The sequence below is a fragment of the Babylonia areolata genome, chromosome 26 (assembly GCF_041734735.1).
Source record: "Babylonia areolata isolate BAREFJ2019XMU chromosome 26, ASM4173473v1, whole genome shotgun sequence".
In the NCBI taxonomy this organism is placed as follows: Eukaryota; Metazoa; Mollusca; class Gastropoda; order Neogastropoda; family Buccinidae; genus Babylonia; species Babylonia areolata.
Window position 1 is genome coordinate 17,734,703 of NC_134901.1, and position 11,792 is coordinate 17,746,494.

General features: G+C 39.7%; 1 protein-coding gene across 9 annotated transcripts in view; it reads left to right on the forward strand.

Annotated features, from left to right (window-relative positions):
• The window catches only part of LOC143300762 (F-actin-uncapping protein LRRC16A-like), a 97,754-nt gene that overhangs the window by 46,383 nt on the left and 39,579 nt on the right, over nucleotides 1-11,792 (forward strand). For 7 of the 9 annotated variants that reach the window (XM_076614676.1, XM_076614681.1, XM_076614677.1 and 4 more), the window contains 4 exons: nucleotides 4,587-4,656; nucleotides 6,573-6,677; nucleotides 8,035-8,103; nucleotides 10,778-10,918. In XM_076614676.1, coding sequence (XP_076470791.1) covers nucleotides 4,587-4,656; nucleotides 6,573-6,677; nucleotides 8,035-8,103; nucleotides 10,778-10,918 — 385 coding nt within the window. The remainder of the gene's footprint in view (nucleotides 1-4,586; nucleotides 4,657-6,572; nucleotides 6,678-8,034; nucleotides 8,104-10,777; nucleotides 10,919-11,792) is intronic. The other 2 variants (XM_076614678.1, XM_076614679.1) reach the window with 1 other exon arrangement.

The window sequence follows — 11,792 nt, forward strand, 5'->3', positions numbered from 1 at the left end:
TTTGCTAGGGAAAGAAGTCCTTACACAAACCCACATGCTTCCCCATGTTGGTCATGTCAGGCTTTGGAGAGGTATAAGTGGAATCACGTTGAAGCTGTTGCTGGGTGAACAGACTGCTCAGGTCTGGCTTGATAGCTGCCTCATGCTTAGCTAGGAGGGTGGGAAAGATGTACTTCGGATTCCAGACAGCAGCAACCAACAACTGTGACGGAATTAACAAACACAGCAAAACATACCTCGTGACATGCCACTGGCAAAATGAAATAAAAGCTTAATTTGTGATATATTGACAGCAGACAGGTTTACTTTATGACATATTGGCAGAAAACAGAGGCTTACTTTATGATATATTGGCAGAAAACGGGCTTACTTATGATATATTGGGAGCAGACAGCTTTATTTTATGATATATTGGCAGCAGACAGGTTTACCCTTTGACATATTGGAAGAAAACAGACTTACGATATATTGCCAGCAGCCAGGTTTACTTGTGGAATGATGGCCTAGAGGTAACGCGTCCGCCAAGGAAGCGAGAGAATCTGAGCACGCTGGTTCGAATCATGGCTCAGCCGCCAGTATTTTCTCCCCCTCCACTAGACCTTGAGTGGTGGTCTGGACACAAGTCATTCAGATGAGAAGATAAACCGAGGTCCCGTGTGCAGCATGCACTTAGCGCATGTATAAGAACCCACGGCAACAAAAAGGTTATTCCTGGCAAAATTCTGTAGAAAAATCCACTCACATAGGAAAAACAAATAAAACAGCACGCAGGGGAAAAAAAAAAAAAAAAATAAAGGGTGGTGCTGTAGTGTAGCGATGCGCTCTCCCTGGGGAGAGCAGCCCGAATTTCACACAGAGAAATCTGTGATAAAAAGAAATATAAATACAAATACTTTATGATATATTGGCAGCAGAAAGGTTTACTTATGATATATTGGCAGCAGGTAAGTTTACTTTTTGACATGTTGGCAGAAAATGGGCTTACTTTATTTATGAAATACTGGCAGCAGGTAATTTACTTTGACATATTGGCAGAAAACAGTCATGTTGGCAGAAAACAGAGGTTTTAGGACATATTGATTGAAAACAGAGGCTTAAGGATATATTGGCAGAAAACAGAGGCTTACTTTATGATACATCAGCAGCAAACAGATTTACTTGATGAATATCAGCAACAAATGTTGGCGCATAGTGAAGCATACAGACTGTCTTGACATCATAACTGCCTTGTGCTGGCTTAGGAGAATTCAGGTACTGGACCTATAGATATAATAAAGACAATAGTGACAATTGCAAAGTACTATTCTGTGACAGACCAGCTGTAACTGTAGTCCCTTTATCAGTTATATTGCCAAGTGTATAGAATTGTACCTTCTCTTCCCTCTATTTCCATGGGCTGCATCTCCCATGTTCACTTGTATGTGGACTTTTACATGCGAAATCATTCCACCTTGCCATCTGGGCAGCCACACTCCATTTTCAGGGGTGTGTGTGCTGGGTATGCTCACCTTTCCATAGAGAAAAGATGATTTGAAAACATAATTTTCACAGGATGTTAGTTAAACCATAATGAGAGCGACAGTAACCATGACCGATGTAGGTGCATACACTTTTGGTGTGACGAAGCCTGCAGACTATTGCCTGACATTGTGGCTGCCTTGTGTTTGGCTAGGAGGAAAAATCAGTTCGCACAGGACTCCAGTCCATTATGATGGGCCTGTTGGTGAGACAAACTGCACACAGCATGGCCTACTGTTTCTTATTTGGTTTTTATCTAAACTTTTTTTTTTTTGGTTCTTTTTTTCTTTAATTTGTTGTTGTTAATTCCATCATTTGTTTGGTTGTTGATTTTTTTTTTTTTTTTTTTTTTTTTTTTTTTTTGTGCTGCCTCAGCACTTGGCATTTTCTCTGACAGTGCATGGTTTGGAGTCTGTCCCAGTGGACGTGTTGAGCCAGAGTTGGATGGTTCTTGTCGTGATGTGCGACTTGTGAACTGGCCCTGAGCCTGTTAGGAATGAGTCGTGGGTCAGGACGTAGCAGCATGGGCAGTTAGGATGCGTGGCTTTGATAGTTCTTGTAGAGCAGTGACAGTGTTGGACTTTTTCTTGCTTTGTTTCATTCATTTTTTTTGTGAAGCGGTGTCTCTTACGCAAGACACAGAGTGGATTTTTTTGTTTTGTTTGTTTTTGTCTGAACGGATTAATGATACCAGTTGCGGAACTGGTTTTGAAATTGGTTTTGCAAGAGTAAGAATGAATCTATGTATTACCTGTAGAATTGGTTGAAATCATTACAGAATGTGTTGGGAAGACGTGATTTGAAAGAGAGAGAGTGTGTGTGTGCGTGTGTGTGTGTGTGTTTGGAAAAAGTTTTATTTTTGCTTGTGTTTGGAAGTAAGTATAAAAATTGTCATCTGGAGCATGAATGCACAGTCTTGTTAAAACATAATTAATTAACAAATTTCTAATACTCTTTGAAATGTCAGACATATTGTAGGAACTTTTTTTTTCCAAAGTCAGTGCTAGTAGATATGCAGTTAAAAGTGGTGTCTTACTCACACATGCTGACATTTGAACTCACATTGGTGTCACTGATAACAGTTATTTAAAAATGCATTTTTAATGTTACGTGCCATTAACAAGTTTACATGCTGAGTTTGACATTTGATTAGAAACACTATAAATTGGAGAGTGAATCTGAAGAAGTTATAAACTGAAAATGGGGAGAGTTTATACTTGAGGACAGTTCGCATGAATTCACTTTGGATTACTGGTAATCTGGTAAAGGTGTGAGGAGAAATAAAAGTAAAATACAAACTGTACCATGAAAACATATGGTAAGTGGTATCATTTTTGCTATCGTAGATGCTTATTTTCATTTATTTTCTTTAAAAAGCTTCAGTTTGTTGAATCATTCTTTCATTATTTTAGGGTATAAAAGGTAGTGTTGTGTGCTGTTACAGAGATCATTTATAATGCTGTTCAGATGCAGTGAATTCATTTCCCTCTTTAAAAGTACTTGCTGAATTGACTTGTATCCATTCCCCTGGCTTGATAGACTGTTTTCAAAATGAATAAAAAGCAAAAACTGGAGATGCTAAGATACACCTTTTCCAGTGTGCATACAAATGACCTTGTAAAACTTTTCATACATGGTCAGTTGAGTTAGTTTGGCAAAACTGTGCTCACATTCAGTTTTTAGACGAGAAGGGAAACTGTGTGTGTGTGGGGGTGTGTGTGTGTGTGTGTGTGTGTGTGTGTATGTGTGTGTTCATATACCATCAGCTCTTCATTTTTTCTATAATATAACTATAAAAGAGCTTTGGCCACATGTACACCTGTTTGAAAAAATATGCATATATTTGTTATTCTCAATTTACTTTATTAGTTAGCCACTTTCTCTTTCCCTGCCATGACAGTGTTGTGAAAACAAAGCTCCCAAAGTGAACGTTATGTCATGTGAAACAATTGAACTTGCAGGGTAATCAGATTCATGTAATCTCAGAATCACCATATTAATATTTTCTGTTTCTTACTGTAGTTTGTGTCTGATGTTATGTGATAGAACTTTAATATGTGTGTATGTTCGTGTGTGTATGGTTGTGCGTTGAATAAACTAATAATGATATTTTCTAAAAACGGAATCTCATCTTATTGTGTCGTGTCATAACAGGTTCATTGTTTCAAATTAAATCTTTCATGTTAATGATAGCTTACCTGTGAAATTGCGTTTGAAACAGAGATGATCACTGATATGAGTCTGATTTTGTAGTGTATAGAGGAATCATTGACATAGATTGTAGAGGTTATGCAATGTTATGTCCATGAAGGATTGCTAAAAAAAAAACCCCAATAACAACCCCAAAACAACAACTTATTGTTGCTCTGTGTTGATATGATCATTGTTGAAACCATTAGTGACCCTCAAAATCATTTGGAAGGGAAAAAAAACTCTTGTATTGTTGTATGACTGAAGCAATGTCCTAACTTTGAATAAGCTGTTACCAGTACTTATTCACTTGTAACTGTTCAAGTTTGTTTCGAAGGAAACAGCAGTAATATCAGTCAAGTTTTACTAATAACATTTATTTTAAAGGGGGGGGGGGGGGGGGGGGGGGGAAGCAAAAACAAAACAAAAACAGACGTAAGACCTTGTTATATGAGCCAAGTTTTAGTGATAAGATTGAATGAACAAACTAATTAAAGAGTGAATTTTGTTCGTAGCAAAAATTGTTTTGTGTAGTTTTGAGTTAACAGATTTCTGAAGTTGTTTTTGCCCATTTGTTTAATCTTTCATCGATTATTTATGTGTTGTTGTTGTTTTTTTACCTTGGTGTTTTATTGTTGTTTTTTTATTAGATTTTGGGGGGTCATTTTTAAAAATAGATATGTCACCAAATATATGTCCTTTGATTATTATTCTTATCTATGTTAGTATGAATCTGTTGGCTTTGGAAACAGAAATTGTCATGTATTTGATCACATTTGCTTGTAACTCTTTTTTTTTTTCTTCTTTTTCTTAAAGGTGTGGAATGAATGAAGTAATGGTTTTGGTTTTTACAGTTGTTAGTGTTGTCTTTTTTCCAGGGGTCACCCAGGTTGTCTTCCAAGAGGAAAAGTGTGTTTTCTCGGAAACTACGCCCGCAGTCTGTTATAGGTTTGTATTGTGACTTTGCGTTACTGGCTTTGTGTGGAACATGTGGGGGCTTTGTTTGGTTTTCCTTGTTAATGTTTGTAAAACTCAAATGATATTAAAAAAAAAAAAAAATTATGTTGGTTTAGGATGGCGTTGAATTAGAATGTAACTTATTTAGAGAAGTTAATTTTCTAATAGATTCTTTGGAAGTGATAACATTTCTTTTCTTTTCTTTACTTTTTAAAGAATAAGGAACAAAATTAGTTTTCCCCTAGTTTATGTTTGCTTTGGTGGCTGAACACGTCTTAGTTGTAGCAGAGTGTCCATGATAAAGAGAGAAATTTCATGTACAGTTATCCTTTGGAAAACTGAAAAAATAAATGCTAAAGATCTAACAGAGTCTCCTTAAAGAAATTGACTTTTTTTTATGTTGTGAAAAATATTGTTGATTGATCAGCCAGTGCTGTTTTTCACGAATGTTAAAGTAAAAGTTTGCGTGAGACACCTCAGAGATAGTATGTCTGATAATTCTCTGTTGTGTAACATGACATACCGAATGAAGTAATTTCTCAGGCTCCACAGTATAGTGTGTTCAAAGAGAAAATTGATGTGATTTCCTTCGTGATTTGATCTTGAAGCAACTGTCAGAAGTGTTGTAAAGAGTTGATTCAATGGCAATATCTTAATCCTGACTCTGTGTGTGTTGGGGAGGTGGGGTGGGAGGGGGGAACAGAAAAGAAAAAAAAGTTTTGAACAAAGTGCATGTCTTATGGGTTTGCTTGTGCTTATTTGTGTTTGTGCACATTGGTGTTTGTGTTGTGTACATCCAAACCTTTGTTTTGAAAAGATCAGTTTAGATTATTTCATGTTGTCTGAACATATTATTTCAACTTGCGTTCACATATGTATGTGTGTTTGTATTAAGAGGTAGATCTAGAATTTGATAGCAGATGTCAAATGCATAGCTGGAATTAAACAGTGTCTTTTCACCAGCTGGTTTGCAGTGCAATAATAATGTAACATTGCTGGTTGTGGTTTGGCTTAACAGTTGGCTGGTAGACTTCACTGTTTTTCTTCACTGAAGTTAACTATTTGTTGTCGTTTTGTTGTTGTTTTTTTTCACCTGCTTGATTTTGCTTTGTTTTGGCTCAAAGTTTAATACAGATTTTGCTTTTGTTGTGACTGTGTGTTGGCATAAACTTTGGTGTGAGATACGATAACAACATACTGAAACTAGAATGTATAAATTTGAGGTATAAGTTATCTTACAATGTTTTTTGTTTTTTTTTATCATAGACATATAAAACAGGTATGTTACGATAGTGAAACGAAGGGACATGATACAGAAGTGGCCAGAAATATCCAGATCAACCACATGTGAATTCAGAATGCAATGTCAGCCGGAATAAACAAAATTACCAACATGCTTTAGCCCTGGCCCTTTTGCCAGGGTGACAGGGTTGTCCTGAATATGAACATGACTTTTAACATCTCACTATAGATTCATATTTTATGGCATCCTTCCCATAGTTGTCTTTACCTCTTCTTCACCCAAAACGTCCAAGACAAAGTTAAACAACAAATAGTACAAGTTGAACAAGTATGGTTTTTTGTATGCATGCCAGAAGATTACCCATTGAAAAATTATATTGTCCTCTACAGTTAAGTGGCAGAAAAGTTAGTTTGGAGAAATGTCATGCGCAGAAGTACAGTGTTGTTTGTTAGGAAAAACAACATTAAAAAAAAAAGAAAAAAAAAAGAAGTAAAACCAGTAATAACAACAATAAAACCCACTTATTTGTCTGTTGGAGGTGAGAGGGTTCTTGGTGACTAAAAATGGTGTGTTTCATTTTGTGTGTGTGTGTGTGTGTGTGTGTGTGCACCTGCTTGCTTGACTGCATGTCGTGGTGCATGTGCTGTAACGTATGGCTTGACAGATCGTGCCCCGTCCCCCAAGCGACCAGTGGAAGGTGGTGAGTCGGTCAGGGAGAAGGAAGAGGGGGCCTGCACTCCCAGGCTGATAGTGCCTGGTGAGGCCACAGGTATTGAGTCACTCAGACATCATCACCACTCTCACATATAATTGAATTAGGGTCTGTGTTTTTGAACACACCTCCTTCCACTTCACCACTGGCATGGAAGCTGGAACTTGGAAACGTCCGTCTCTTAGCGTTAGAAATCAACCAGTGATCCACCAGATTCAAGCGCTGACTGTACGCTTGACTTGATTCACAGCATCTTTAGTCAATCTGATTTTCATTTATTTATTTATTTTATTTCATTTCATTTTATTTTGTCCTTTGACATTTTAAAAGGGTGTACTTTACTTTTGCCTTTGCATGTTAAATGCAGGCTTTGTTATTGAAGGAGTACTTCACTGGGCATCCTTTCTGTTGGGTGTAAAAGGAGTCGGAACTGGTGGATGTGGGCGTTAAGTGCGGAAGCGCTGTGTTTGAAAATACAGACCCCAGTTCCCAGTGAAGCAGATCTGAATCTGTCTCCTCTCAACTGTGGGGCCAGCTTGGGTCGGCTTTGGCTGTTTAGGCTTTGTACAGTTTGAGGACAAAGATGTTGTCAGCTGTTGGCAGTGAAATGCGTGTTTCTGCTTGCGCAGATGAATTCCTGTTTATAGTTTATAGTGATTCTAACTTGTAGTGTGACCAAAACATGAGTGTTGTTGTTTTTGTTTATTTGTTGTTGTTTTGTTTTTTGTTTTATTTTGGAAGGCAGCTATGTTTTTTCTGCTTTTTTGACATTGGCACAGTTAATTATGTTGTCAATGTATGTGTTTTTGTTGGTATGATTGTTTTTCTTAATCCAACCTCATGGTAAACTTAGCTCTGTGTGTGTGTGTCAGCATGCTGCGCATGCACATGTATGTGCTTTTTAGTAATGTGATTAACTAGAGTATATTTTTTTAGTTACATAGACATCCACACTTGGCGATGCACTGCACATTAACACAGAAATGCTGTAGATACAGTCAGTAATATTTTAAAGGTAAATCATGCTTAAAAAAAAAAAAAAAAAAAAAAAAAAATTTTAACTCTTCCTTTTATTCTTGTTCTCTTTCTGTTTCTGTACACCTCCAGTTGGTATGTGGGGTTGGGTGTGTGTGTTTATATTTGTTTATGTGTTGTACACGTGTGTGTGTGTGTGTGTGTGTGTGTGTGTGATATGACATGTTTGATATTTTTGTCAGTTTGAGTGTGTGAGGCTGAATTCAGACTGAAATGCTATAGAGCATTAGTACCTTTGTGCATGACATCCAGAAGAAAACGTTCCTTCACTTGAATCATTCTTATCCGTGTTCGCACTATGTTTTTTCCCAAGCATGCATGTTTCTGTGCACGAAGGCATGTGTGCATGTCTTGACATTGGCTGGTATGTTTCCTTCAGATGAGATAGAGGAGGCAGACAGCAAGCCTCACAGTCCTCTGCAGAAAGTTCCAGAAGTAGTGAGCAAAGGTGGGTTGCTTCCTGGGTACTGCTTCTGTCTCTGTGCTGCGTTTTGTATTGTGTGTGTGTGTGTGTGTGTGTGTGTGCTGTATCATGTTGTTGTGTCGTTGTAAAAGTTGGCTTTCAAATTCAGGAAGTTGTTGTTGGCAGGAACTTTTATTCCACCACCACCCCCTGCCCCCCACTCTCTTCCCCCCCCCCTCCCCTCCCCTCTCCCCTCACTCCCTGATTGTGTGTGTGTTTTCCTGTCACTAGAAATTGAAGTTGAGAATACTCCAAGGCCAAGCTTTGTGTTGGTGGTAGAATGCTGATTACATGTCACCGAGTTTACCTGACTACCAAATGACCTTCACAGTCATAATGGCATTAAGCAGACATTTACCTATCTGTTCACCGGGAAGGCTGGCGCCCTATTGCCACTGAAGGGCTGGTGGAAGGGAAGGCACATCCCTACCCTGCACATGCAGTCAAAGCCACAGGGTGTGCAGGTGTGACCAGAAAACCTAGACATTTGGTTGTTTGCAGCTTTAGCAAATTGGCATTTTCTACTTTATACTTAACTGTTTCATTGCAGTGGAGTTGTAAGGTACCATCAAGTGATCAAGTGTTCTGTTGTGTTGCCATTACTGAATTGGATAGAACAGAAGGATAGGTTTCTTAACTGGCCAGCCTTACTGCAAGTCGCTGTCTAACAACCCAAACGTGTTCTGAAGTATCCAGTCTGAACCTGATCAACATGGGAATAAGTGTACATTTAGGAAGACATGCTTTAAGAAAAGGCATGTCAATCTGGAGTGCAGCATTCACTGAATCCATGGAAACTTCTGCTGAACAGTGCAGCACATGAGGTAGATGTTTGGGTCATAGTTTCAGACTGTGAGCAGCGTTTTTGGAGTGACGCTGTTCACACATGCTGTGTTTAATTTGCAGCAGCTTTGTCAGATTGTAAACTTAAACACAAAGTGCAATAAAACTGCATGAAAATGAACAGTCTCAGTTCCAGTCCATCTCCTTCACACCCTTTCTGCTTGGTCTCCTCCCCTGTCTTAACCCCCCCCCCCTCCCACCCCCTTTCTCTCTCTTTGCCAGTTGCTTGTGGTACTCTTTCTGGTCTGATTAGGGAATGTAAGCTGACTGCTTTATTTCTGACTGTTCTGATTCTGTCCCTTCAGAGGCAGATGCTTCTCTTAGCTCCCGGTCCTCATGGACCGCATTGGTATTCTTTGTATTATACTGTATGTATTCTCTTGTTGCAAAACACTGCTTGTGCTTGATGCGTTGTGCAGGGTCTAAAAATACACCATTATCTGTGGTTTTTAATATGCTGTCATATGTTCCACAGGGTTTGATTTTTTGATGGAAATATTTTTGCCTCTTTGAAGGGTGTAGAACAGACGACAGTTGTAAATGGGGAACCTCAGTTTCTGATGGGACTGTCTGCCGCACTGGGTGTGGTTTCAGTGCTTGAATGAAGAACACAGAGAACACACGAGTCCCACAGTCCCACAGCACAGACATCCAGTGTGTGTGTTTGTGTGTGTGTTTGGTCATCATCCACCAACTTTGTTCTCAGGCTTACATCCCTTGTCAGCTTACATAACTTATTGTTTTCCCCCTTGCAGCAGAGCCTGCTGGAAACCTTTTTGCCTGCACTGTTTTAAGGACAGCTGGTCTGTGCTGAAGGCGTGAAGACACATTCCCCTTTCTTCCACCAGCTTATGGTTTCCAGAGTGTGTAGAATGGTCTTGAACTAGACATTTACTAATGTGGGTTTGCATTTTCCGTCAGGTGCTGTGCTTCAGGGAGGTGTTGTGATGTCATGAAGCCCTTGGGTTATTTAACCCTGTGACAGGTCTCTGGAGGGGGAGACTTGAGCTCACACTCTGCACATTGCTTCAGCTATCTATCTATCTGTCTGTCTGTCTGTCTATCATATGAAAGAGAGAGAGAGAAAACTTTTGTTACATTTCAATCAAGTCACAACAGCTCATTTGGTGAGATGTTCACATAATTATGTATGTGATTTGAGGGCATTTTGTATGTGGTATATTTTCTCAGACCAGATTTTTGAATATAAAAGAAAATGCCTCAGTTCACACGCATATTGTATTTGTATTTAATCCATTAACTCAGTTTTGTTGCCCTCCAGTGAACAAGCCACTGGTTTATCCAACTCTCACTCAGCCTAGATAGACTGCTCTTGAAATTACATTATAAAATGGCCTGCCATGTTTTTTATGCCTGGTACAATACCAGAACAATTTGTAAAACTTTTCTTATTAAAGACCAGCAGTAGAGGGTCATTGGGATGTATGGTGGCTGAATCAGTTTAGCATTGGACTTCTGATCCAGTGTTCACCGGTGATCAGGGTTTGAGGCCCTGTTTTGGTGTGGTGTTGTGGCCTTGGGAAAGTCACGCTGTGGTGTGTCTTGGGACAGGCACTTTACTTCCATTTTCCCTGCACTCTATCAGTGTGTGAATGGGTACCTGACTGCAGTAGGGAAAGATTAAAATGGCAGAAGGAGAAGCCGGGGCATTCCTTCCTTTCCTGTTCTTAACCCTTGACACAGCTGGTATGAATTCACTGCCCTGATGGCCATAAAAAGGCCCTGGGATTTTAACCTAAGTAATGGATGGTGGAGGGTTAATGAGTGATGAAGTGAGGGTGATGCTGATTTGCAGAGCACACACCCAAAGGGTCAGTGGAGAGTCTGGACCTGCTGGGAGACCTGCCAACCATGGAGGTGCAGAAGCTGGACCACCTCAACAAGGCCCGACCCAAGCGCTTCAAGACCCGCACCGCCACACGCCCTGTTGCTCCAGGTACTGCTGTCCGCAGTTGTAGTGTGGGGGTTGGGGGGAACTGTCCCTGACATGAACATTGTTTGGTTATGTATCGGCAACTACGGGGGTTGGGGACTCTTGAGATGCCAACTGTTATGATTTCGCCGTATTTTGTTACTCCGCAGTTTGTTCCAACATTAAGCCAGAGTCAGATTGTTCCGACAAGTTCATTTTCGACTACATAGTATGGTCATATGCTTTCCTGTGGTAACATTACCCAGACGCTGTAGACCTATCAATCACGAGTCCAGGGCAGTCATGACTAACCTTGGTCTCAGTGATGATGCTCAGCTAATCGCGTGCTAATGCGTGCATGTTTCCACTGAAACAGCATTGAGTGGACTAAACAGCTTAATCGTAGCAGTTATACCAGTTGTAGGTAGGCTCAAGTGTTTGTATGCCTTGTAAATAAAATGTATGTCTGCTGATGTGGCTCGGAGTCAGAGTGTTTGACTAAATTCACAAAATGTTCAAACCAAATTTCCTGATTGTTCCTACAAACATTGACAAAGGTTGGCATCTGTGGGGACTGAAGGACAGAATATTGAACAATTATTATGACCAAAGGTTAGTGTGGGAGGCAAGATAGCGCAAGCTATCTTTGCTTGCACTCAATTTGCTGTGCAGTAATGATTTTCCTAATTCAATGGAATCAGTAGACTTCGGAAAATTGTTGTTGCATCACCAAACATAGTGCATAATAAGATTGCATTTTGCCCGAGTTAAACCCCTGTGCATTCAGCAGGGCTGTAAACCAAACTGAATTGCCACTCTTGTACAGTTTTACATTAGACAGCTGCCTGCCCTTGTTGTTTCTCATAAAACTCCAAATCCAGTGGGACAGATTTTTACC